The following is a 27,643-nucleotide window of genomic DNA, read 5'->3' as shown; positions in this document are numbered from 1 at the left end:
ACCCCACATGGTTTGTGTGATCAGGTTTTGATTGTGTTTGGCTGCACGAGCCTGAAATGAGGCAAATGACTTTTTGATTAAACACTGCAAAGAAAAAAAGGCCACAGAACATAATGAACAGAGCAGTTATGGAGAAACTAATGATAACAAACATGCAATAAATCCACAAAAGATATGGATTCTCTGCAATAAAAAAAACCCAAAGTGTATATTTGCAAATAATTTTGGCAATTAAATAAAACATCTGCAAATTTTCTGGTAAATGATCACAAGACAAAGGGGAGAGTGGGATAAGATGCATCAACGGCTATCCTCCTCTTAATCTGGTAAATTGTGTATATTTTGTGTCAAGTGATTACATATTTAAAAAGTGGCCATCAAATACAGCTGCCTGTGATTAATAAAACTGCATTTGCAAAGTAAATATTCTCTATGGCAAGTAAAAATAATTTTCTGTCAATGAAAATGTAATCAGGTCTAAAAATATATATCATGCATGTTAAAATGTATAAATCATTTAAAGGTAAGGCACGAAATAATACCCCCCCCCCCCCCCCCCAATAAAAAACTTTTGCAGTGGGTCAAGTAATGGTTAGAGCTTCAACTCCAAATGCAGAAAATACTATTACAAATACTTTAATAACAAACATTATAACAAACTGATAAAGAAATATTTCACTACATTGAAATTCTAAATATGAAAACTTCTACCTGGTTTGTTTATAAAAATATGAATTAACTGCAAGCTAAACTTTGGAAAGGAGATTACGATTTAAAAAAAAAATCAATTGTCTTTATCTTCATATTTATCCTATGACACAACACTGCTTAGCCCTCACAGGGGGCAGGTTGTGTGACTTGACTTTAGAGAAATTATATGGCCCTTTGTTATAAGCTTTCTTCAAATTTCATGTTGAAAGCAGACATCCTGAACTTTAATTAGCTATGCAAGTTTTGCCTCTTCCTTCTTGCCTAGAGAACAGCTTAAGTGAAATGTGGCTTAGCTTACCCCACTCCCCCATAGCTCATATATACACACACACACACACACACACAGATATCTAGATAACACATTCACACAAACACTCACACTCTTGTTCTAAATGACCTCTCCTCCTCCTAAAAGCCAGCACTTCCTGTAGAGACAGGAAGCACTCACTCAGTCAAGCAGCCAGTCTCTACTGATTTCCTGAGATTTAAACAGAGGAACCATTCAGGCCATTTACACAAATGTTAGCATTCTCTCACTGCCTCGCTCCCTCTCGATCACACACTTTTACACAATAATGAAGTGTACTGGCGTGACTACACTCCTGTCAAACTGTGATTGAATAACTACTTTATCTTCCTCTAGAAGAGGGACATATTAGTCAACATCCCAAAAACCCCACAGAAAAACAACATTCTATTTCCCTCATGTCATATCTGATCATGTCCAGATTATGTATGTGCATGAGAGTATTCATATCGCATGAACCTAATTTTTGGCAGTTCAAATATAACATGATATGATATTAAATCAATATGGCAAAGGATTATGAGAGAGAAATACAGAGTGTGATGGACTGTAAAGCTACAAACTATGAAAATGTTTAATTGTGTAATAAAACAGGGGTTCTTTAACCTGCTCTGTGGGTGAATTTACAAGTAATCGAGGACCCTGCCACCCACCCAAGTGCACACCCACGTCCCAACACCCACCGGGCAGGTTTAATGGGCAGAGCAGTGTTTGACCTTTCACCACTAAATCCTAAAGCAGAAACTTTGACCATTAAACAGTCCCTCCAAGCCTATTATCCAATCAAATGCATCAGCGCGCACATCTGGATACTGCATGAGTGTGTGTGTGTAACGTAAGAGTGCAGAGATGATTAATGCGGGGGGTGCATGGCAGACTGCAGTGTCATTAAGATGTTTAAATGTGACATGAAATAGTGCTCTAGTTTCACTGGCTCAACCAGACCCTTCAAACTACTGTGCATCATGGCCAGTGTGTGTGTGTGTGTGTGTGTGTGTGGATGAACTGCGTTTCATTCAATGTCTGCGTGTGTGTGCACGCGCGCACATGCGCACTGATTGAAAAAAAAAAAAAGACAAAAAAAAAAGACAAAAATTGTATGATATTATACAAAGATCAAAAAACTAAAAAACAAACAGACAGTCAGAGCAGGGTGACTGATTACATGTAATCTGGATTATGTAATCAGATTCCAAAAAGTACTTGTAATTACAGTATAAGATTTTATAATGCTCACAATCAGATAACCGCTACTTTAAGGATTACATGATTACATATTATTTACACAATGGCAATGAATTATTTAAATTCTTTATTATTTATTCTGCCTAATTCTTCTTTTAAATTTTCCTCTCTAAAAATCCCACTGTGTGTCATACCATTTAGAATAAACTGTTCACAAATGCTGGGTAAATACATTTACAAACCAAGCTTCTGAATTTAGGGGAAAACACCCCTTATGCAATTAGACCATGTATGAAACAAACAGCTGTTCTCTAAGGAAGTGGATATTTCAATAAGAAGTGTTTAATTAATTTATGTCACATTTTTATAATTTAATTATAAGCTTTTATCAACTCTCAAACACTGCAGTTCCTACTACAGTTTTTGATGTAAAAATTTTTTTTATATATTTTTCTTTTTTTTCATAAAAAACAAAACTGACTACTTTTCTCAAAAGTAGTCAGAATACATTACCTAAAATAAGTAACCTGATTACATTACTAACTACATTTTTCATTATGTAATCTGTAAAGGACTACAATTTTTAAGTAATCTACCCAGCTCAATAGATCGATAGGTAGAGAGAATTACATGAATAAATGGATCGAGAGAAAGACCGACAAACGTCTAGAGAGATAAGACAGACAGATGGACAAACAGATAGAACTACATGGACAAATTGATAGAGAACCGAAACAGCTAGGCAGACAAATGAATAGAGAGATACACATACAGACACAGACAGACAGATAGATGGAATCAGAAGGACAGAGAGAAAGCTATACAAATAATATAAATGGACAGACAGACAGACAGATGTGCAGAAGTAAGTGTGTGTGCATGCATGATTGAATGTGGAGGTTCAGGGGTCTGCGTGGAGCTCAGAGTGGGTCTTGTTTCTCCCTGGGTAGGTCCATATTTGTTATTTCTATTATTTAAGACATATGTAAAAGGCAAGAGACAAACAGTGGTGCACCTGTGAAATGTGGCCCCAGGGAAACGCATGGCTCTTCAACTATTTCCTGGCCCTAAGGGAGGGGCAAAGCAGAACCAGATGAGGTGGTGACTGGATCGGCCAGGTCAGATGGGGTTGGATAAGGACATACCAGAACGCCCACAACACACCAGCTTACTGGTGGAGAGGAGACAGAGTGATGAAGCCAATCAGCAGATATGGGGATTGTTAGGAGGCCATGATGGTCAGAGACCAATGGGCGAATTTAGCCAGGATGCCGAGGTCACACCTCTACTCTTTTCGAAAGACATCCTGGGATTTTTACTGACCACAGAGAGTCAGGACCTCGGTTTAACGTCTCATCCGAAGGACGGTGCTTGTTGACAGTATAGTGTTCCCATCACTACACTGGGGCGCTAGGACCCACACAGACCACAGGGTGAGCACCCCCTGCTGGCCTCACTAGCACCTCTTCCAGCAGCAACCTAGTTTTCTCAGTAGGTCTCCCATCCAGGTACTGACCAGGCTCAGCCCTGCTTAGCTTCAGTGGGAAACCGGTCTTGGGCTCCAGGGGGATATGGCTGCCGACTATATAGTAAGGCTAATATAGTAAGGCTGTCGTGTTCACTTCCCAAGCATCTCCACGAGGACTATTGAACTCAGACGTGCAACAAACTCCTAACAATCTACATGCATGCACAAAGGTGACGAAAGATGAATGGGTCCTGAAAGCATCATTTAAAACATGTCAGTTAAGTGTGTGAGATGCTCCATTAGATACAGCGGGTGAGCAGGTAAGAAAACTCATTAAGTCACTTATCACCTCCTTACATACACACACGGGCACTCAAAGGATGGCCAGTTAGCCTGTGATCACTGAAGAGATGCTTTTGAATTCTCGAGGCGGGCACACTGACAGACATACAGCAGAGAAATGATATTACCCACATGTCTAAATACATTTGCGCACAAACACATTTACACACACGAACACAAATACACACACAGCATGCCGAGGCTCCACAAATCTCCCTCCTCCTACATGACACTATAGTTTGATGGCTGCCTGTGTCCGTCACACTGTCAGATTTTTGGATAAATAGCTAACATGGTCACGTATTGCTATGGAAACTCTATTCTTTGCTAAGGCCAGCGGCTGTCATCACAAAGATTACCACAGCTGACTGATGACCCAACAGCAGACTGTGTAAATGTGGACAGCACATACACACTCTCAAAGGAGAAAGCTGAGCTCTCCTGTTTCGTGAGTGTGGGCTGATCGACAGGAGCTACTACAGGATTTATTACATACTACATTTATTCACCAGATTATACAAACTACACACAGCTCTGGGTAACACACACGTTTGTTTTGGTATTTCTTTTGTCATCATATCATATCATATCATATGCCATTGCTGCATTTAATTTGATTAATAAAAAAACAGTAATAATATGTAATATTCTGAAATATTTTTACAATTTAGAATAACTTTTTTTTTACTATTTTCATATATGTTCAAATGTAATTTATTGATGTGATGACAGCTGAATATTTAGCAGCTATTATAGTCTTCAGTGTCACATGATACCACAGACATTCTAATATGTTGATTTGGTGCTAATTTCAATTTTGAAAAAACAGTTTTGCTGCCTAATTATTTTTGTGGAAGCCTTGATGCAGTTTTTTTCAAGATACTATGCTACTAATAAAGATACTAATACAAGATACTATATTAGAAAGTCTAAAGGAACAGGATTTATTTGAAAAAGAAAAAAAATTCAACATTATATGCCTTTACTGTACCTTTTAAACAATTTAATGCATCCTTTCAGACTTAAAATAATATTATTACCGGTATTAGTATAATTATATATATATTTTTTTAAACTTGCGGACAAAACTTTTGAATGGTAGACTATATAACACATTGTTTATAAAGAAAATAGTATTCATAAATACTACTTTATAAACTAATTACATATACTATTTAAAAAGTAGTAGTATATGCTTCATATACGCAGTAAGCAGTGCACTTATCCTTCTTTCTCAACAGAAGACAGGTCATCAGCTCAGAACACACACACACACACACACTATGTTCCTTCAGTGTTTCTGAAATGATGCGTTACAGTGGTACACTGTTCCCTGCATACAGATGCCATTTGGCAAACGGTCTTTCTCTTGACCACAGACACACACACAGGATCTCTCTTCTGTGTCACTTCTTCCCCAGTCTTTTTAAAGCATAACTCAGAAAGAGTGACTTAGAGTGTATGTGTGTCCATGTGACATATGCTGCCCTAACAACCGTTGTTTTTACTGGCAAACCCCAACATTACAAAAGAAAAGTGCCTGTGTGCGCTAATAATTTTCCACCTAATAATGTACTGCATAAATGGTCTTTCCTGCTTATTAATAATACATGACAGATATAAAAAAGTGTGTGTGCACGTGTGACTGGATAAATAAATCATAAAACAGGTGTGACAGATACAGAAACATCTGTCAGCTTTACTGGACAGAACCGAAGACAGAAGCAAAAGAGAGAGAGAGAGAGAGAGAGAGAGAGAGACAGAAAGCAAATATGAATTATTTATAAGTGGAATAACGTGACAGATGTGGGATCTTTTCATTTCCAGTAAGTAAATGCAACTCACAAACACACACACACACTTACACACCAGAACTTTGCATCACTTCAAACGGTGCGGTCTGGACTTCCTCTCACGCTCTAATGGACAAACAAGGTCTGTCTTGAGTCTCGAGTCTCAAGTCTCACACACAAACACACACTCACACCTGCACTGCTGTGGCACTCAATTACTTTAAACAAGTCACTTTTTTTGTCATTATAATGTATAATTCCCTTGACAATGATACATGAAAATGACTGTCATCGGCGCTAACCAAAACCCCAAGAACAAATATGAAGCAATTATTTTAAAACTCATGTAGACTTAACAGATGTCATGCCAAACCTTTGTCTTTCTTTTCATCCAATGAAAGTCAATGGGGTCCAAAACATGAGCATTAGACCCCAATAACTTTCATTGTACAGACAAAAAACTAAATGTCTTCTTTTCTGTTCCATAGAAGAACAAGGGTTTGAAAACAATGACAGAATTTAAGTTTTGGTTCAAACAGCCCTTTAACTTTAGTCACAGCAGTGTGTATTATTACAATCTGCCATTAGAGCACAACTGTAGTACTCTGTTTAACAGCGAACACAAAGCAAACACACAGAAAGTTTAACACAGCTTTTTTGTGAGGATTAACGTTGCGGTAATGTTGTGTTACGGTTATACCCGGCCGTGTGGAAAACTGGTGTGCTAACTTTGAGGAAAGTGGGAAAATGTGGGCTGTTGCAAACCATGGTACACAGTCATGAATGGCCCAACACACACGCACACACACACACCCCTCTATACTTTCTGTGGTGAGTCAACAGAGGGTAAGATTTACTTATTTGGTCTCAATGTTGCAGAAGACAAAAACTCGGGTGCTTAATATAGAAGCTGTCAGTGGAAATATGTGACTCTGCTGAATGATGGAGTGTGAATAAATATGCATGTGTGTGTGTGTGTGTGTGTGTATGTGTGAGTGTCTCCACTGTAATGACAGACTTCGGCTGCTGACTATGCAAGAGAAGAATGAAATGGACAGAAAATGGAACGACATAGGAGGTCTGTAACTCAGTGAGAAAAGACAAGGTGAGAGGTGACAGAGGGGTCAGCCAGGTCTGGGTTGGAGATCGTGTGGGTGTGACTCCACACTAAGAGAAAACAGACGTTAGCTGAGGGAGGCTGATATTATATATACAGCATTATGGACGTGGCGAGTCTTCATATCTATTCCAGAGAATGAGCAGACTGCAGACCATTAGACTGGATACGTCCCTGGAGCCATTAATTCCAAAGGAAACGGTCCGTGTGTGCAAAAGTAGAAAGGTTTGTTTCAAAACCTAGTGAGCTGTCTCTCTGCCCACCGCCTACGTAGGCAGCATTCTAACTGTAATGGAACCTCAGAAATGACCGATTTGGAACGCTCTACATAGGCAGAAGGGCAGTACACAAATAGCACTCTGCACAGGACATGGTAATTAAGAGTATGATGCTAGCATGTTGCTAAAATAATTATGAAGTAGATAAGCATAATGATAAACAACTAAAACAAATAATGCATTTTAAATTTCACTTACATTTGACACTTTTATAGCATAGAATTCTGGGGTCATTAAGAATTTTTTTTTTTTAATCAAAAATGTATCAAAAAGATAGAAAAAAAAGCTTTTATAATTGCTTTTTTATTTCAAATAAATGTTATTCTGTTCAATTTTCTATTGAAAAAATCCTAAAAAATAATGCATTACGGTTTCCAGAAACATTAAGCAGTAATCCAAACAACTAAGAGTCCATCAATTAACTTATTTTGAAGTGAAAAGAAACAGTTTTTAACCGTGCATAAGAAATGTTTCTTAAGCAGCAAAATCAGCATATTAGAATGATTTTTGAAGGATCATGTGACACTGAAAGACTGGAGTTATGGCTGCTGAAAATTCAGCTTTGCCAACACAGGAATAAATAAAATTTTAAAATAAACTCAAATGTATTTTTGATCAAATAAATGCAGCCTTGGTGAACATAAAAGACAAAAAAAAAAAAAAACATTTTAAAAATTACTTTAATATTTCCATTTATGTTTTAACTGAACTTGTCACATTGCATTCTGAGATTACTGATTTTCTAATGTGAAGAATCAGTCAAGATGTCAATGACAACATCTTGACAATATTCTAATGTCAAGAATCAATGTTTTTCACATTAATATTTATAAGAAAAAAAGTACTAAAGTCTAATACAGATGAAAGTGTGAGTAAAAAATAAATAAATCATATATCACATATTTTGAATTACTAACAATTACACTAAGTATTTTTCATGGCCTCGTTCTCATGATATAATAGCCATCCCTGTTGATTCCTGCCCTTAAATGCCTCAGAATTAAAACAAAAATCAGTGTCTTAGGATGAATCACATTTAAGAAACCAACCATTCGTAACAGGCTTCGAGTTGGGAACATGCCTAAGATGTCTTAAAATAATGCTTCTGTAGTCAGCTCACTAGGTTTTGGAACAAAGCCACTAAAAAGATAAAAACACCCTGACAGACTGAATGTTTATGAGCAACAGAAAGCTTCTTAACTCGCTGAGACTGTATTGGCATGTTCATTTTCTGCACTGCGCTGCCAAAACACAGGCATGATAACAGAACAATGTGATAAAATTCATCTCTTTCATCCACTTTCTAAGATTCTCCTCCACTCAATAATTCTTTTCCTCCCTTTCTTATCTCCCCTCGCCCTCTCCCTCTCTCCCTCATATCTTCAGCTCTGTGAGAGGCTGAAAGTTGAGGATTCTGGTTACAGAGGGCATGTGAAGAGACGGGAGAAAAAAGGGAGAGAACGAAATGAGAGCATCTGCTTTCATCCTCAACACAGCGGGGAAGAGCTCAGCCATGTCAATCACACAGACAGCCAGCTGCCACACACACACACACACACACACACACATGCATGTCTTACAGTGGAATAAACCCACATTCATCATCACAAAGCCATGTCTCACACACATCGAGGAGTCTAATAGTTGCTCACAGACACGTATGACCTTGTCTCAGCACAGAGAGCTTTACACAAGTTCAGGAATGCCCCGTGTTAAATGCTCTGCTAAATCAACCTTAAAATCAGCCCTTTCCCTAGATCACCTTACATATTGTGTATGTGTGTACGTGTATCGGTGTGTTAGCAGGTTTTAAAGCTTGTAGTTCTCCATGAAATTAGGGAATCAACGCGCACACGCACACACACACGCACGCATACTCATACTTGAATTTGTGGTTTACGGGGACTCTCCATAGGTGCAGTGGTTTTTATACTGTACAAACTGTATTTTCTTTTGTTTCATTCGTTTCATAAAACACTGTTTTGAATGTTTTTAAGCTTTTTGTTTTACAGGGACAGAGGAAGTTTCCTCATAAACCATGTTTACATTGTAGTACCCATGTCATTATACACATTTGTTTCTTCATAAACCATATATACCAGTACACACACACACACACACACACACACACACACACCAACATTAAGGTGGTCTCAGCTTGCAGCTGTGTTTATTTATTCTACTGGATGCTGGCCACTGGAGTTTAAGGCCCCCAATTCCTACCCCCACCCAAAAAAAAAAAGAACCCACACACACACACACACACACACACACACACACACACACAAAACCAGCCACTTCATACCAAACACCCCTCAAGAGCACCAAATTCCACCAACCCATACAACACCCACCACCTATCACTCACACAGACTTTAGAGCCTTTACTACTGGACTTTGGCTTTACTATTAAAATAAAAAATAATAATAATTACTATGTTTTTTTTCTATGATAATGAATCATATAAAAAAGTATTACTAATTATATATTTTCAACATTATTACAGTACAACTGTTGCTGATATGTTTCTTTTAACTACACTTTCATAGTCAGTAAGTAAAATTTTTAATAAACCACAGTTATGATTGTCAGTCTATTTTGAGTCAGACATTATAACTTTTTATAATAACCGATCAATCGGACAACAAGCAAGTGAATAGCTAAGATTGATTCAGTCAGTAGGCAAACTCAACAATTCAATCAAGATTTAGACAGATGACGGAATTAAACATTTTTTATGACTTATGATTATACACACACACACACACACACACACAATATATATATATATATATATATATATAAATATTATAATATATTACAATGTATTCCTGTGATGCAAAAGTTGATTAATTTATAAGAGGCAGTTCAAAACAACAGCATTTTTTTAAATAGAAATGTAGTAATATTATTACATTTGCAAGTATGATGCATGTGTGTTTGTGTGGCCCAGGAAAACTCTACATTGTGAGGACCAAATGTTCAAATTTTGTGGTCCTAATGAGAAAAACGGATTTGAAATCACACTAAATTATTATAATCCTTTTTTTATTTTTATGTAAAAATGTACAACGATTTTGTGGGAAGGGTTAGGCGACAGAATTTACAGTTTGTACAAATATTTTTATGGAAAGTCCCCATAACACATTAAAACCCAAAGACTGTGTGTGTGTGCTACAACATGAGAAACTCCTATTGGTCAAAAAGTTCCAGCTGGTTTCCCAGTCTCCTCTGAAAACAATCTTTTTGGAAAATCCTATGCAGTCTTCACACAGAGCATTACATCCATGAAATAAGAGTCCCTCGCAGTGACGGGTCACTGCAGGTACAGTTGGTCACAGAGCTAATGAGTGATTTGATTGGCCGTCAGGTCCTCATAAAGACCAGCATGATTAATCTCCAAGCTCTCGTTAGTACGCGATTGGTCGGTGGTGCGGATAGATGCATGAGGTGAGAATGAGGACAAAAATCATTTTGTTGCTGGAGAAAAAGCGATCTGAGGTGAAATCATCTAAAACATAACAAAAACATCAGCAACCTCTTAGACCCCGTTGAGAGTTTTGTGCTATCAGCTCAGCCTGTGTGTTTTCACAGGAATATTTGAACTTCACTTCATTTGCGCCCTGATTTTATGTATGTTTTTTGTGGAGGCCTGAAAGTCTGAATTTCATAAAACTATAAAGCTTCAAGTTTCAAACAGCTTAAGTCATACAAACAGTGAACCAATTAAATCTGTGCGCGGGTTCAAGAGTTTACACAAACATACAGTGTTGATCTCCCACTGCTTCGACTACATGGAGTCCTATCTGTACGCTTCTAAATAAAAAGCACAGACATGCACAGAAAAAAGGCTTTGATCTCACATAAACTACCGTTCAAAACTTTGAGCTGCTATTAATGTTTTTGATAAAAGTCTTTTATGCTTAGCAAGGCTGCATTTATTTGATCAAAAATACAGTAAAAACAGTAATACTCCGAAATATTATTACAATTTAAATGAGCTGTCCTCTATTTTAATGTATATTAAAATATATATATATATATATAATTTATTCCTGTGAATAGAATTTTTAGCAGCCATTCAGTCTTCAGTATCATGATCCTTTAGAAAGCATTATAATATTATTATTTGGAGCGTAATTATTTATTATGATAAAAACAGCTGTGCTACTAAATATTTTTTGTGAAAAAAAGTTGTTTTTTTTTCAGGATCAAGTTCAAAAGAACATGAAACATGAAAACAATTTAAATGTCTTTACTGTAACTTTGGTCGATTTAATGCATTATTGCTAAACAGGACTGCATAGACGAGTTGAAATGCTATACAAGTTAAAAACAATAATAGTGCCTGATGGCACTTGACTTGTTAAAAAACACGTCTACATGGTGTACTGCAACAAACCTACTCTTTCAAACATGACCCTCACTAAAGCTTTCACAAAGACTGGAATAGCGTGAGGAGGAATCGTGGAGTTGAGGCCTTCAAGAGGTGCAAGATGACTGACACACTGTCTGTATGGAAAAATCTAAACCTATGGATCAGACAGAGGATTTTTACATTTTTGTACTTTGCCTGAAGGTAAAATACATGGCGTAGAAAACATGGACTGTTTCTATAGCTAACCGCGCTGATCTACTCCATCTCCACACACACGAACAACTCTCACAAATATACACACGCTCACAGCTTTGGTCCCATTTCCCGAAATTTGCCCCAGTCCTGAGCCACATAAACCTGGCTGCATGATTCAGCCGCCTGGAATACCAGCGTTTCCACAGGAAACCTGGAGCAGCACACACATGCACACACACACACACACACACACACACACACACAAACCTAAACCACTCTGGCAAAAATCTAAAGGAACACAGGTCTCTCTAATCCAGGATAAACCCGACAGCACGGCTGTGCACTCAGAGGGTAATTACAAGCAAATTGAAAAGAAAGTGCAAGGTCAAAATACACATATTACATATGGCAGACCAAACTGAATATATAGTTATAAATAGTTCTTGTAATAGTTGTAAGTGAGAACATAGAATTTTACACTCAAACTGATGAACAAACTTGTTTCTAGATTTCATTTAAACAGTAGAAATGCTTTTATCATGACTTAAATTTTGTAAGATATATAGACTGTTTCATCGGGCGCACACGCCTGGCCCTCAGTTAACTTCCGGTCTGTGTTGTGTATATCGGTCTGGCTAGCGGAGCCGTCTACAAACGCAGTTAAAAGTTAAGGTGATGAGTAGACTGAAGTTGGGCTCAGGTGGTTGTGCTGTGGAATGTGTTTCCCATACATTTATTTATTTGTGGAGACTCGCCACAATTTTAAAACTGATCGATCTTCCAAAAGGCTTCGTTGAATAAACATGAGCACGTACTGCACGTTAAATAATTATAATTCCTTACATTTATATGTTTAAATATCAAAAAGAGGCACGGGTGTTTTTATGTCACAGATTTCTGAATGAAGACTTGCATGTTATATGCCTGATAACGCAGCGTTTGTGAGCGTAGCTCTGTTATCGGGGAAACCTCTATTTTTCGCGCTTTAAAGCATCTCCTGCTGGCAAATAATTAATTTGCATTTTCATTAAGTCTGCCAGATTTACGCAGCAAACATTTTATTTATCAAAAAAAAAAAAATCTACTCTAGAGGGACTTGGCTGTTGTTATTGATTCTATTTGGAAGTCTACCAGAAGTTAAGTTAGGTCCACAAAAGCACGCATGCGCAGTAATGTTTGTTTATGTTGTTGCAGTTGAAACCGTCTATAAAAAATTCCTTGACAGCGGTGTAAATCAAGGTCTCCAAAAGTCTCAGAGCTTAAATTTTAAATGTGTTTGAAAGACGACACTTTGGCTCACCAAAAAGAGTAAACCCTGTAATATTTATAATTGTGAAATATTATTACAATTTAAAATAACTGGTTTTGAATTCAATATATATTTTTAAATGTAATTTATACCTGTGATGGCAAAGCTGAATCCTCAGTGTTACATGATTCTTCAGAAACCATGATAATATGATTGAGAAACATTTATTTTCACAATCTAATACCAATTAAAGGGTTACTCCACCCCAAAATGAATATTGTTATTAAATCACTCACCCCCATGTCATTCCAAACTCATAAAACTCTGTTCGTCTTCAAACACAATTTAAGATATTTTGGATGAAAACCTGGAGGCTTGAGACTGTCCCATAGACTGCCAAGTAAATAAGTGTCAAAGTCCATAAAAGGTATGAAAAGTCATCGTCAGAATACTCCATCGGAGCTTTTACGGGTTTGGAACGACACTGGGGTAAGTGATTAACAACAAAATTTTCATTTTAGGGTAGAGTACCCCTTTAAGTTGCTTTGGGATATCCTTGTTGGACTTGATTTAATAGGTGAAACTAATCTTAGATGACAACAGCATAAACAGACAGCAATAGCAGAAGTGCAGTTGCAAACTGCTACTCCACTAAAGGAGAAATAATAATTTGTCAATAGGATGCTGATGATTTCATGCACTGTTGCTCTCATTCTGGGAATTCAGTTTATCAGGAACTTTGGGATCTTCATCATAGCCAGCTGGCTGACATGTTGACATGTTTATGGAGCAATAACATGTGACCAATGGATCCCTTTCTTAAAAAACTAGTAACAGAAGACACCGAAATTGATGTGCACTTTGTATCTGTCATTACCACAAATAGAAATGCTTGCAAAAACTAATAACTAAGAACCCAGACACACCATCAAACAGGAATGCACATTGCATCAACAGTAACAAAAAAAATAAACAGAACAAGAAAGTAATTATGCAATCCAGCAGCCCAGATGCAATGAATTCTCACACGCAACTATGCTTTTTAAAGTAGGGCAAGTAAAAAAAAAAAAAAACTACGTCATATTTTAAATAATTGTGTTGTTGCAATGCAACTAATAGAAAGCATGTGCACAATTTTTCCTACAATATAGATAATTTTATGGAGATTCCAGGGTTCATCAGATTTTACATATAGTCAATACTAATTATAATATGAATTAATAAAAACAATAATTAAATGTATATAATAATATATATAACGTACATGTAAATGTACATGTATATATATATATTTTTTTTTTATTCAAACTAATGCTGAAAGAGTATGTTGATCATCAATATTAAGTTAAAATAACTGATTAAAGTGATTCTAAACCAGTGTTGGTGTAGATGTTTCAGAGTTCTGAAAGTAGCCTGACATTTTAAAACACAATACAGGGCTGAAATATCAATGTAGTGTTCACTCTCAAAGAGACAGCGGGGCAATGGGTTGGTACAAGATGTACTATGGAAGAAAACAGTTTGTGTGTATATGTACGTCCTCAACAGAATTGAACCAAAATGTGTGAGTGTGTTCAAGTACCTCCACATAATCTTTGGCATGGCCCCAGTCTCTCTTGGAGTCCAGATTGCCCAGACTGAAGCACTGCAACTGCCCAAGATGGATCTTTGCCACAGAGCGACTGATCTTCCTAGTTACAAAATTCGAACCTGGATAAAACATGTACACACAGATTAGAAAAATTAGTATGAAGCATTAATTCTGCCTTGACCTTCTTTTTCATTATTATTTTTTTTTTCCATCCTTTCTTCTTTTTTTGTACCTGTCCATTTCATTCATTTTTGACCCCCCTCCCCCATACATGTCAGTGCAAATTTGCGTTTTGGCCAAAGCGAATTGAGAACTATGGCCATTAATCTGTCCTTCTCACACACACACTAACAGTCACACACAGGGATAAAAATCAGACTCTTGTCTAGTCACTGGACCACCCCAGAGAATCTGTAAGCCCGTCCAAAGTCCTTCTGAGCTGCCAGACACACACACACACACACACACACATGCTTCATCTGTGGGAAACCTTGGACACTTATGTCCTGCTGGGTTGTGCTATAGCTTGAATCAGACAGAGGTGGGAGTTCTAGATGAAAACCTCCACTGCCTATAATATCAGGCCCGGGTCAGAGCAGGAACACACTTTAAGTGTATAAGTGAACGACCACTATCACGCTCTTGACTTGGGCTGAAGCCTGCATGGGTGTGCGATTTTGGCCATAAATGCTGTCTGGAGAGAATCAGCAATGCCGGGAAGATCATGCCTTATAATTGCAAAACAAAAGTCAACTACAAGACTGGGGAGGTCTTAAACCCTTCCTAAACTTTTTTCTGCTTGCCCAGTAAGGCTAAATTTCTACTTGCTCTGCGCCCATGAATTTATAATGTTATGTTTACATTTACAGCTGTAAATATGTCAGAAATTCTGGTAAGGTTTAATATTCAATTCCCATAGCTTAAACAGTAAATGGTCACGTGTTTGATTCCCAAAAAATACATGAAATGATGACATGTCTATAACTCACTTTGAATAAAACCGTCTGCCAAATGTATAAATGTAAATTTATTTGAAAATTATTGAAACACATTTTTAAGCATTCTTGCAGCTCAAACAGTAGACCATGGCCAAAACACACAAATTTCCCAAGGTTCGATTCCCGGGAAATGTAGAACTTATATACTTTAAATACAGTGCAAGTCACTTCTTTAATAAAAGCACTTGTCAAATGCATAAAGGTACATTTCTTTAATTATGTAAAAGCATTCAGACAGTAGACAATAGGCCCAATCGATGCCAAGGTCATTGGTTTGATTCTCAGGGAAAGCTTTAACTAAAAAAAAAATACATACATACATACATACACACACACACACACACACACACTCTTAGTGCAGTATAATGTAGTGCTGGATCATCCAAATTTGATTAAAAGTGTACATAATTTTTTTTATTAATAATAATAATAATAATAATAAATATTTTTTTCACATTTTCACCATTTTAATCAAATGTTAAGTTTTCTCTACCAAAAAACAGCAATACAGTTTTAACTAGTAAGCAGAATCCACAATTAAATGTCGTAGAAAACCAAATGTTTATGTTTTCCAAGCATAAAAAAATATATTGTACTGTACATGAAAAAAGATATGTCCCTAGTGTCCCTAGGCCAGCAGGTCACCTTAATCGCTGAGCCCTGATCTGTAGTGTAACCTGAAATGAAATGTAAAAAATAAAAAAATAAAAATTCATAAGTGGACAGACTCTTTCCACTTACAGGATGTCCGTCATGGGCCCCCCGTGCGCAGGCTTGCTGCTATCACAAAGGGCTCTTTCTAATCCGAACTAAACGCAGCTCATGACCAGGTGCGTGAGCTTGGCACGAGAAGAACGGTTTAAAATACCACACTGTAAACAGCCGGGTCAATCCGTCGTCACAGACAAACCACAGGGGGGGGGACCCGAGGATCTGATTTCTGTTCACTCGTTTGAAAAAAAGAGGGGAAAAAGGTAAATCGACGCCGATTGACCAAACCATGGTCCACAATAATGGGCCGGCTATGCGTCTGTGCGCAAGTGTGTTTAAAAGTCCAAGACAGGCCATTTCCGCACACCGGCTCCTGTTTCCAGTCGGAGTGTAATTAGGCCGTCTCTTAGCACACGGTGGGAAGCCGTGACGAGGAGCAGAGTCGCAGGGAGTCGACCGCAGCTCGCTCACATCAAGTCTAAAACAACCCAGTTTAGGGCACGTTTAGACCATGATTATGTGGACGGGATTGCAGCAGACCTGCAGGTGTGCATGTTGGCAGCGGAAGGTGCCCGGGCACTGTCAATGCACATTTTAAGAGTAATGAGCGAGGGTAACGTTGAGTACCTAGGCGAAATTTCTAATGGATGGAAAGACGCCCTGCCAAACCAGGTGGAAATAAAGTGCAGTCAAGATGTCTGGTCTATCAGTCACTGACACTCAGATATTTCCAGCAAGTGAAAAAACGACTGTAAGTATAAGGCCCTATTCCTGTTTCTTGACACATGTCTGAACACACATTCATGCAGATGTACACGCAACCATCGGCTTGCCACATTCATTTAAATGAATGACAAACACACAGCAGCACCCTGCTCTCTTTCAGAACTGGCAAAGCTGCAATGTCAAACCAGAAATAACAGTTAGAGTGCTCAATAATATGGTTGGCCCGCTGACCCAGAGGCCGTTATGAGTTTCGGAACAGCTGACTAAACTGTCACTTGTCCTATTGGGTCAGTGCTATAGCTTACGAGTTTTTTAATATAGTTACATGCAGAAAACTATAACCATATAATTTCCAGATACTATTCGAAATTTTCTTTGAAAAGAAATTACATTAAATGAAAAAAATATAAATAAAAATGTATGTGTGAAAAAAAAAATTCCATGATAATATTATTATGAAATTAATATTAATGATATTAATATGGAATTAACATTTAGAAACGTCAAAAATTATGAACGTAAAATATTTTGACTTTCTTAAAAGGGACATATCATGAAAATCGGACTTTTAAGTGCTATAACAGGTGCACCTACCAACCCAGAAAACATGAAATCGCGACATCTGTACCAGTTCTAACACCAAGACAAAAGTTCGAGCAAAGCATGCTAACTGTTCTGTCTTTGGCTGCACTGATGAGCACAGCCTCAGTGGATTTATTCATTTATTTACTGTATATTACACTGCTGTAGTGTTGTCAAAAGTATGAACGAATCTTTCATATGAATCAGGAATATCAATTCGTCTCGTCGAGGGATTCGTTCATTTCAGGTTTACCCACATGCACAACTTACTAGTTCTTTACAGGAAACAGAACTAGTAGTAGTAGCCTTGGTTGTATTATAATTGTTTTTCTGATTCAAAATATGTTCAATGTCGCGTAAGCAGATGTGTTGGTGAATTTGGCTATTAACATGCAAGATTAATTATATTCTGTTGAAATGAACGAAATGACATTTTGATGAAAGATTTAAATGACCGAGTCCATAAAATGATTCAAACTTTCCATCACTTCTTCTGTGTGAGCGCTCCGCTTTGGTGAAGAGCGTGAAGCAATGATCATTGAACCCAATCACAGTCAAATCTGTTGAGCGTGTGAACACTGGCCAATCAGCGCTGTTTAAGAAAACACTTAACATCGCTCAAATGTTAGCGGGAAATGGACTTTTTTGCTGCTGGCACAGAGATCTAATATAAACATGCAATTTCTTTTTAAGTTCAATAAGACATGAAAGAGAACTTAGTTTAGCACTCACATGCCACGTTACAGCCGCTTTCTGCACGTGTGCACTCATGAAACCGTATATATTCGAAGTTTCAACTAACATGGTTTAAAACAAATGATTTCAGAGCGATAGATATGACCATCAAAACCAAACAGATGTTTTTTTTTAGCAGAGTATCTGAGGTATGAACAGTACAGCCCTATCCTGGAAGAGTGGGGGGGGGGGCAGCAGCTCATTTGCATTTAAAGAGAAATGCATGAAAACAGTGTGTTTCTGCTTCCACTCAAAATGGGCATTTTCAAAATGATATAATAAATGACTCGTGGGGTATTTCCAGCTGAAACTTCACAGACAGAAATTGGGGACACCTGAGACTTCAATTACATATTGTAAAAAAGTGGCATAATAGGACTCCTTTAATATTTATTTATTAATTATCAATTCTTAAATATATGATAGTTATTTTATATAATATATTGCATAAATATATATTTTTTCTAATAATAAAAAAATAATTGAACCCCACACTCCTGAAAAATCATAGGTAATTATATAAGACAAGATATTATAAAATAAATATTATATTAATAACATACATTTAAAAACTTAAACTAATTCATTAATTGATAGATAAATAAATGTGACTAATTATGTTGCAAATAATTGCAAATAATAAAAGGTTTTGCCTTTCTTAAAATATTTTTATAAAATAAAATCTATAATATAATACAACTAATCATCTAAGAGCCTGTAAAAATATTGACAGGTCATGTAGAAATCTGAACTACATCCCAAGCTAGGCTGGATGTAATAAAAATCCTTATTGTCGAGCCCCAAGTAACGAACCATGTAAGCTTTTGGGAGTGCATGTTGAAGTGTGTGTCAGACAGACAGAGAGTGAGAAGCAGAAAGCGACAGAGATACAAGGTGAGGAGTGATGTTTAATTTGAGACATTAGAGCATCTCATTCACTTCCCTTCTTTGTTGCTGTGACAACATGAATACACAAACACAGGTGTGTGAGGCGGGTAGACGAGGAGTGAAAGAGCAAAACATCTCACGGCTCATCCAACAGTGTGAATGTGAGCGTGTGTGTGTCTGTGATAGGTGAGAGGTCCATCGACACCTTCATACAGGTGCAGCCCTTCTCACCTGGAGAGGTTTAACTTCTTAAAACGCTCGTCTTTCAACAAGAAAGAGGGATCGTGAGGGAACAAAAAGACGAGAGATGAGCGAGTAATGGAGGAGCCCTCAGATGTCGTCGGATTGACTGGCACGACCGTTTCTCTCGTCTATAACTACACACTATTATTAGACTTAAGAACCAGAATAGGTGTAAGAGTGTAACTGCTTTCACATGCGCACACACAACAGACGTCTCTGTGGTGGATTTGTAACAGATTATTTTTCTCTTCTCATATTTCGTAAACTCTTTCGGAGTGAGGTTTGTTTATTGGTGAAAGTGGATACCGGCTGAAATTCCGAAGTGAATTCCAAACCAGATTAACTCATCATTGCCGGCCAGCCCAATGAGGGGAGGCTACCACTGAGATCAGACAGGAAATGAAGTTGGCTTTTTTCACACTATACCATCCATCTCCCTCCCTGTCTAGCTATCTAACCCTACTCCACTCCTGTACTCCCTTCTTTCCTCATCTTCCTTTAACTTATAAAAACACTTAGACTGTCTAGTTGGCTATGTTAGTGTCATTGGCTTAAAAAAAAACAAAAAAACATGCCACTAATGACATCATCGCTCTTCCTGTGCTCTGGAATTGTGTGTTTGTGCGTGGTCGGGGAGGGGGGGGGGCGGGTTTGGCACAGAACAACACTCTTGTTGTTGAGAAGATGTCATGGCTGCACCCTTTACCAAATGTTGTGTCATGATACTCTCCCGTAAACCAATCACAATGGGTCTGGCCACACATACAGCATGCTCCCTAAGCTCTTGCATCACTTCCTTTAGTGTAGTCTGCCGAGCTGTTATTGTATGTCTCCTAGCCTAGTGGGCCATCTTGACATCTAGATAAGCCTAATTCTGTCTGATTAAGAAATTAAATTAAACTATATTTAATCACATGGCACTTCAAAACTGTCACTCCCATTACAATTACTGAAAATATCTACACTTTAAGTGCTTATAATTGGAGTGGAGTGTCACGCCAAGAACTTGTAACATAAACAGTTCTGTCGCGCCAAGATTGCCATCGAGGCACTGACAGACTTTTTGAGGAATATTCACACTTCACTCCAGAGGTTGCATCTAATAGCAAATATTTGTAATTTAAGCAAACTATGAAAGCTTCACATCTAAAATTGATGGATGAATTCGCTTTACAGTAATCAATCCTTTGGTTGTGGATGAGTCTACAATTTAGTTGGAAATTAGTTCTTTAAAATTCATATTTGCATGTGTAGTGAGCGCTACATTACGATGATTTTTTTATTCATTACGTTGAAAAGCTTGGGGTCAGTAAGGTTTTATCTTGAAAGAAATTGATACTTTTGTAATGACATTTATATTAACAACATTTTTATTGCTACAAAAGATTTCTTAAAAAAAAAAAAAGAAGTTGCTCTGCATTAAATAAATCAGTTATCAAAGAATCCTAAAAAAACATTGTGCAATGATTTCCACACTTCATTTAGCGGTCTATATTTCAACATTAATAATAAGAAATGTTTCCTGAGCAGCAAATCCGCATCACATGACACCTCCAGACACTGTAGACTGGAGTAATGGCTTCAGCTAACTTTAAAATTACTTTTTAAAATATAATAAATAAAAATGCCTGTTCTTTTAAATTGCGATATCATAATATTAGTGTATTATTGATCAAATAAATGCAGCCTTGTTGAAAATAAGAGACTTCTTACAAAAACATAAAATCTTACTGACCCCAAACTTTTGAATGGTAGGGTAGTTGAGATGTTAAAGGGATAGTTTAACAAGAATTACAAATCTTAAAAATACCACAAAAGAAAATCTATTTAAACATTCATCATGAGGGTGAGTAAATTATGACAGAATTTAGATTTTTGAGTGAACCTGTAACATACTGGAAGCATTTAAAGATTATAAATGCATTTGTATGCAAGACTAACATTTTTAAACTCCCACTATTCATTACTCTTATTTTCTTATGAAAATTAAAAAGGAGGTTGAGTTGACAGAACTTATGCCCGTTTTGATGAATGAGGTGACATAAATTATGAGGTCTAACACATAGCAGTGGCTCTCGATTACTGCACATTTTTCAAAACCAAATGAAAATGAAACCACATAAGGCGTACTTTTACCAGAAATTGGCCCCCAAGAAAAGTGATCTCAGTATCTCTGCACTAAAAGAACCAAACAAACCAAAAAAGAGGAAACATTTGTGGTGTGTTTCTGACCTCTTCTAGGACTCTCATGATTGAACAAGATCCCATTCACAGCAAAGAGGTTATAGGCTTCCCTGAAGTTTACCACGATCCAGTATGCATAGAGTTTAGCAGCACCTGCGAAAAAAAGAGAGATATATTATTTGTGTATTTATTTATTTTTATTATAACAATGTAAAAATATGAAAACACAGCATGTTTTTAAATGTGTGCATGCTGACCATAAGGAGATCGTGGGTAAAACGGTGTGGTCTCCTTCTGGGGAATTTCCTGTACTTTCCCGTAGAGCTCGCTGGTGGAGGCCTGGTAGAAGCGGACGGTGTCAGTTAAACCGCAGGTCTTCACTGCATCCAGCAGCCGTAGGGTCCCCACCCCGTCAACGTCTGCGGTGTACTCAGCCAGGTCAAAGGAGATCTGCCAAACACAAGGCACTTATGCGTAACACTTAAATGTAAAAGTATACAAGTAAATGGTTAAATGCAATTCGGTCTTATGACATAACTCAATAACATAAGCCAAGAAGTTGCCAACATAAACATAATTTAAGGAAATATGAAAACAAGCAACAGCCTGGTAATAAAACTCAGTGCAAAACGCTCTAAACTGAGAGAATGAATCTTCTCTTTGGTTGATATCAAGTGTCTTTGTTTGCATAGAGCTGCATGCTCTGCTGTTACTGGAAAACACAGAGCATCAAACGATCTGTCTTCTAGCTCATGTAAACTGGGTCAAACAGCTAAATGATGTATATGGATAACAGGGCATGTAATTTGCAAGCCATCTAAAGAACAACAACACAGTATTATCTAACAATGTTAAACTATCTCTAGACTGATTTTGCAGTGTATTACAAACTATTATATAAACACTTGTTTACATTTAAAATTTGCAACATATACTACCTGTACATCATAATTGTCTATATTATATTTAGTTTTTTTTTATTTTTGTACATTGTCTATTTTGTATATTTTTTATATTATTTTTTACTATTATCTGTCTTGTCACTGTCATTCGGTTGCACTATGGAGCTTTTGTCACTAAAACTAATTCCTTGTATGTGTAAACATACCTGGCAATAAAGCGGATTCTGAAACTGACTATGAACCGAAAATCTGAACTTTTAAGGATTTGGTTAACGGATTCACTAAAAAGATTTAAAAAGACTTAAAAGAACAATTCTTTTCACAAATCAGTCACTGTTACTTCTCTCATGAATGCGGGAAAGCGAACAAGAATGGACATCAAGATTTTCAGTGAAATTTTTTTTTTCAAATAGTTATCCTACGACTTCAGAAGATTAATTTAACGAACTAATTTAAATTTAATGAACTTCTATCACACTTTCATTGTGCCTTTGCATTCTTTGGAAACCTTTAAACTAATTGTATTTATATGGAAAAAGTTACACTCATCAAAATTTCAGTCATCCTATATACAGAACAAAGGTGAGTAAATAAGTGTCAATATCTGGATGAACTTTTCCTTAAACATTGCAAATAGTTTGAGGTGCTGCATCATGCAACTGAATTACTACAGTGTTTTTGAGAAAGAAGGTCCCTGCTCTAATTTAACGAGTTCAGACATACTCAATTCCCAAACACGAGCGAGGCGGGGAATCCCTGACTGAAACCGAGATGTTAAAGATAGGGAGAGAAAGCAAGAAACTGAAAAACAGACAGGAACTGAGCAGGAGAAAGAAAGGGAGAGACAACTCATCTAACCTGTTCCTCAAATTTGACATAACCTACGCTTCTCAGAATCGCACCTACACGTTTTTTCCACCAAGACAAGCCCTCAGCAACAGGCACGATCTGAATTAGTCCCGAAATACCCTAGTGTGCATCTGTAACCACACCTCAGAGAAAAAACAAAAGCGACTGACAGCAGATTATCGTGAGACTGAAACGATATCCAAGTAACTTCGCAACGCAAATCGCAGCACTTTCATAATAATCCTTATAATGCAGCTACAGATTGACTTTACCTGTGTTGCTTGGCACTCGTCCAGTAGCTATCATTACCGTTGCTGGGATAATTAGCTTGAAGTTTTTTGGACTGTGCAAACATGTTATTAAATATGAGCCAAAACATTCAATCATACCAGTTCGAACTAAGACAGACATGTTTCTGTCAGGTACAAGTAGATTTATGTCTTCAGATTGTATGGAGAGCTTTCACGGCATCTTGCCACGCCGCAAGCAATTTTCATTTCTTGAGCATTGTTTTCTCCAAACAAACAGCCAGGACGCGGATTACAAATGTCATGAAAATGCCAAAATAGTGCTATTAGAGGAACACCGATACCGTAATTTGCTCTTTCCAGCTGTTACTAGTAGCTGTAGCCATTGCATTGATGCAAGTAAGTGTGCTGCTAACTCCAAATTGCTCCCTCTATGCATTTGCAGGCTAAGAAAAGACGTGGAAATTATCGGGATTTTACACGTTATCCGAAGTGAGCAGGAGACTCGTAGAAAATTGTGCTGCAAAAGCAATTTCTTCGTGTTTCCACAGCAACTTGGAGCTGTCAGGGTCAGGATTTATGTCTGACATCGGGAAAATCCCCGTGGCCCGGGGCGACTCGTGCACAAGCGAATACCCTCTCTCTTTCGGCTCTACCTAATAGAGCTGGCCTCCTCTGTCGATACTACTCCTACACTGCTCACGGCTTCAGCACGTCAGGATTGGAATTCATCAGCTAATTAAATCTATGCTTGAGATGACACCAACGTCCCTCGCTCTTCTGCTTGCTCAACCAGACACGCTCACCTCATCATTCACTCCTTCCCTCAAACATAAACACACATGTAAACATGGCAACAGCCTGGATCATTATGGGCTGCGGTTGGGGTTGCCCCAGGCGCAAGTTGTCTGTAGCAATCGCAGAACTCATGCACGCTTGAGTGTGTGAGAGCGGAGGGAGGGGAGAAACCATGACTGCGAATAATTAGGGAATCATTTAGCCTGTTACAGATGTCCTTAAACTGTCTCCATCCTTGTAAAAACAAAGCTCTATTTTTACCACATCTTATGTTTCCAGAAGACAGCATTTCTCAACCTTTTTGGGCTCATGTAGCTCCACAGCTCCAACAGTAGGGCTCAGGAACCCCGTTTATTAACTCCAAATTAGAAATCTTAATTTCTTTAAAAAATTTAATCTTAATAAAAAAAAGAATAAATAAACTAAGTTAAATGAATAATTAATTGAAAACTATTAGTTCATTTAATTTTCTAGTTAAAATATTTTAAAATAAATATTTAATTGTATTATTAATTATAAAATAAAATTAATTAAATAAAAAATATGTTTTTTTAATATATCTAATTATTTCTATTTTAAACAATTATTGATATATGAAAAATGTATTTACTTATTTACTAAGAAAATAGCTATAAACAAACAAAAAAAGAAACAAAACAATAAAAAAACGAAAACATACACACACACACACACACACACACACACACGCAAAACAAAACTTTACAAAACAGAAACAAATCTTTACAAAATAAAACTTTAAAGTTTTTTTTCTTTGTTGTTTCTTTTTTTCCGTTTGTTTTTTATTTTTATTTTTTATTATTAAATAATTACATCTGGTGTGGAAGAGCTTCGCCAGCATGCAAAGTCCAGACCTGAACCCCCTTTGAAAAGCACTGGGATGAATTGGAAGAGCAGGCCAGACCCCATCGCCAATGCTTGTGTTTTATTAAACATTTAATCTCAAATCTCTTCCATTATATTTTGGAACATGACTTTTGGATTTGCATCCATTCAAAGAGTAGAGCATCAGTGAGGTCAGACGCTTATGTTGGGTCTGGCTAACAGCAGGCTTTTCAAAATTCATCCCCAAGGTGTTCAGGTCTGGGCTTTGTGCAAACACTTCTAAAAGAAGAGTATAGTGCAATCCATATAATCCGGCCACACGTTTTTCATCATGCTATTTCATTTGCTTAAGAACAGCGCAGTCTCACACAAGGTTCTGTTCAACTCCTGACAGTTGACAGTTAACCTTGTGCTGACAGAAACCAACAACTACCACATGTGAGTGGTCTCTGACTGAACCAACTCTCTGACACACACACAGCACATGTGTCATCACAGTTGACAGGCGCTGTCATTTAGGAGCTCGAAAGAATGATGTGAGCTATTGTGTGCGCTTATCTGTACGTCAAGAAGCCTACAGACTGTTGAAACACTGACAATGCACAAACTGATATGCCAAGATCTGCATCGCTGAGCATTCACCTCAGTTTTGTTAAAAGCAATGAGCACAATGTGCTTCAGATTAACATAAAAATATCAAATATGAGTGCTTGACCTGCTTGTTTATTTTGAGAGAAGATGATGAATGCTTCCAAGCTATAAATAGTTGTAATTATATACTCTGGTGTCTAGTAGGTCTCTCTGCAGACCAAATTCATTACCATACATTACAACTCATTTCCTACATATCTGTAAAAGTCTCTTGTATAAGAGGCACTCTTAAATAATAAAGATTTTACTCAAATCTGTATTTAATGTTCATTTATTTGGCAAGTAGCTGTGTAAAAAGCAATACAACTAAATAAAATAATTTAAATAAAATAAAATGTAAATTTATGAGACACACGTTTCTAAATATAAAGTGAATAATTTTTATATGGTGGGGCCTGTGAAAATATTGGCAGGGCTACACATATTGTAATTGCTGGCCTGACTAGGAAAAAAATATATACTTATTGTTAAGCCCTACTTGTATATAGTACATATCTAAAGGTCATGCAGACAAATGGCACCAGCGTTGACTACAGAGAGAGCGCAATGACTTGCACCACAGAAAAGGGAACCAGAGAGGTTTCGGTTTTAAATGAGAAAGCAAAAATGTGGAGATTTTGAGATCTTTCCACCAATGTGCATGAAACAAAACATGGAAATACAAACCTCGAGGCCTAATAACATTTCTCTGTATAACGTGATAACTGGAGTCTTATGTTTTTAAACTCAAGTTCTACTCTTGCATCCTACTCCATAATCTTAAACATCATTAATCATTTTCAGAGTTTACTTTGGAATCACACACTATGATAGTAACCTGCATCTGAATATTTCATGATCAATAGTCTTCCAATCACTTGAGCTAACATCTCTGGTAACGCCATGATCCAGACTTCAATCCTTTATTTTTATTCTTTCATTCCTTACTTCCGTTTACCATTTTGCCAAGGTCATTACCTGATGTAATGGCAATAATAATAATAAATAATAAAAACTGAAAGCTAATAAAACTAAATACTCACTGCTTCTCTTGACTAATGTTAACTCCTTTAGGGCAGGGCATGAGACAGGAATGTGTCCGTTTACACCGCACAAAGGATGAATTGTTCATTGCAATACCTGCTTTTATTCTGTAAACGGCTATTTTCCACCTCTCAATCAAGAGTTGAGTGCTCGTGCTAGCGAATTCACAAAGACTGGCATATTATTCAGACGTACCATGTCAGTCACATTCCTTCCAAAATTTTAAAGGAGCTCCACGTTGATAAGTCAAGCCATCTTAACCCATTTTCTAGGACTGAATATTCCCCCCAAAAAAGACAAGGTGTACCATAGGACACATCTGTCTTATGTTCTTTCTTTGCCTAATGTGGAGCAGTCAAGGCTTACGTAAGGTTACAGACTTTAAAACTACTTTTTTTTTTTTTTAGACAAGTTTAATGCCGTTTTAATCCATTGATTAATGCGGTGACTGCTTGATGCACTTAATGTTGCTACTTTCCAAAGATGTCATTTGTTGGGTCCTTTCTCTTCAAAGCCGAGTGATTCATAACGAAATAAGAGCATATACACAACTGTGTTGTCATTCACAAACTAGGTCAATGTCTAAAACTGGCCAGCTCAATGCTGAACATTGTGGATTAATTAAACATAATAAATGAAAATGAAAG

General features: G+C 37.1%; 1 protein-coding gene across 2 annotated transcripts in view; it reads right to left on the bottom strand.

Moving 5' to 3' along the window:
- LOC132106809 (GDP-mannose 4,6 dehydratase) overlaps nucleotides 1-27,643 on the bottom strand; it is a 68,041-nt gene that overhangs the window by 22,035 nt on the left and 18,363 nt on the right. For both annotated transcript variants that reach the window (XM_059512827.1, XM_059512828.1), the window contains 3 exons: nucleotides 21,940-22,132; nucleotides 21,731-21,835; nucleotides 14,607-14,734 (listed from right to left, as the gene is read on the bottom strand). In XM_059512827.1, the coding sequence (XP_059368810.1) occupies nucleotides 14,607-14,734; nucleotides 21,731-21,835; nucleotides 21,940-22,132 (426 nt within the window). The remainder of the gene's footprint in view (nucleotides 1-14,606; nucleotides 14,735-21,730; nucleotides 21,836-21,939; nucleotides 22,133-27,643) is intronic.

This window comes from Carassius carassius, chromosome 27 (assembly GCF_963082965.1).
Source record: "Carassius carassius chromosome 27, fCarCar2.1, whole genome shotgun sequence".
NCBI lineage: Eukaryota > Metazoa > Chordata > Actinopteri > Cypriniformes > Cyprinidae > Carassius > Carassius carassius.
Note: the sequence above shows the minus strand (reverse complement) of the source record. Positions and strands in the feature narration are given on the sequence as shown.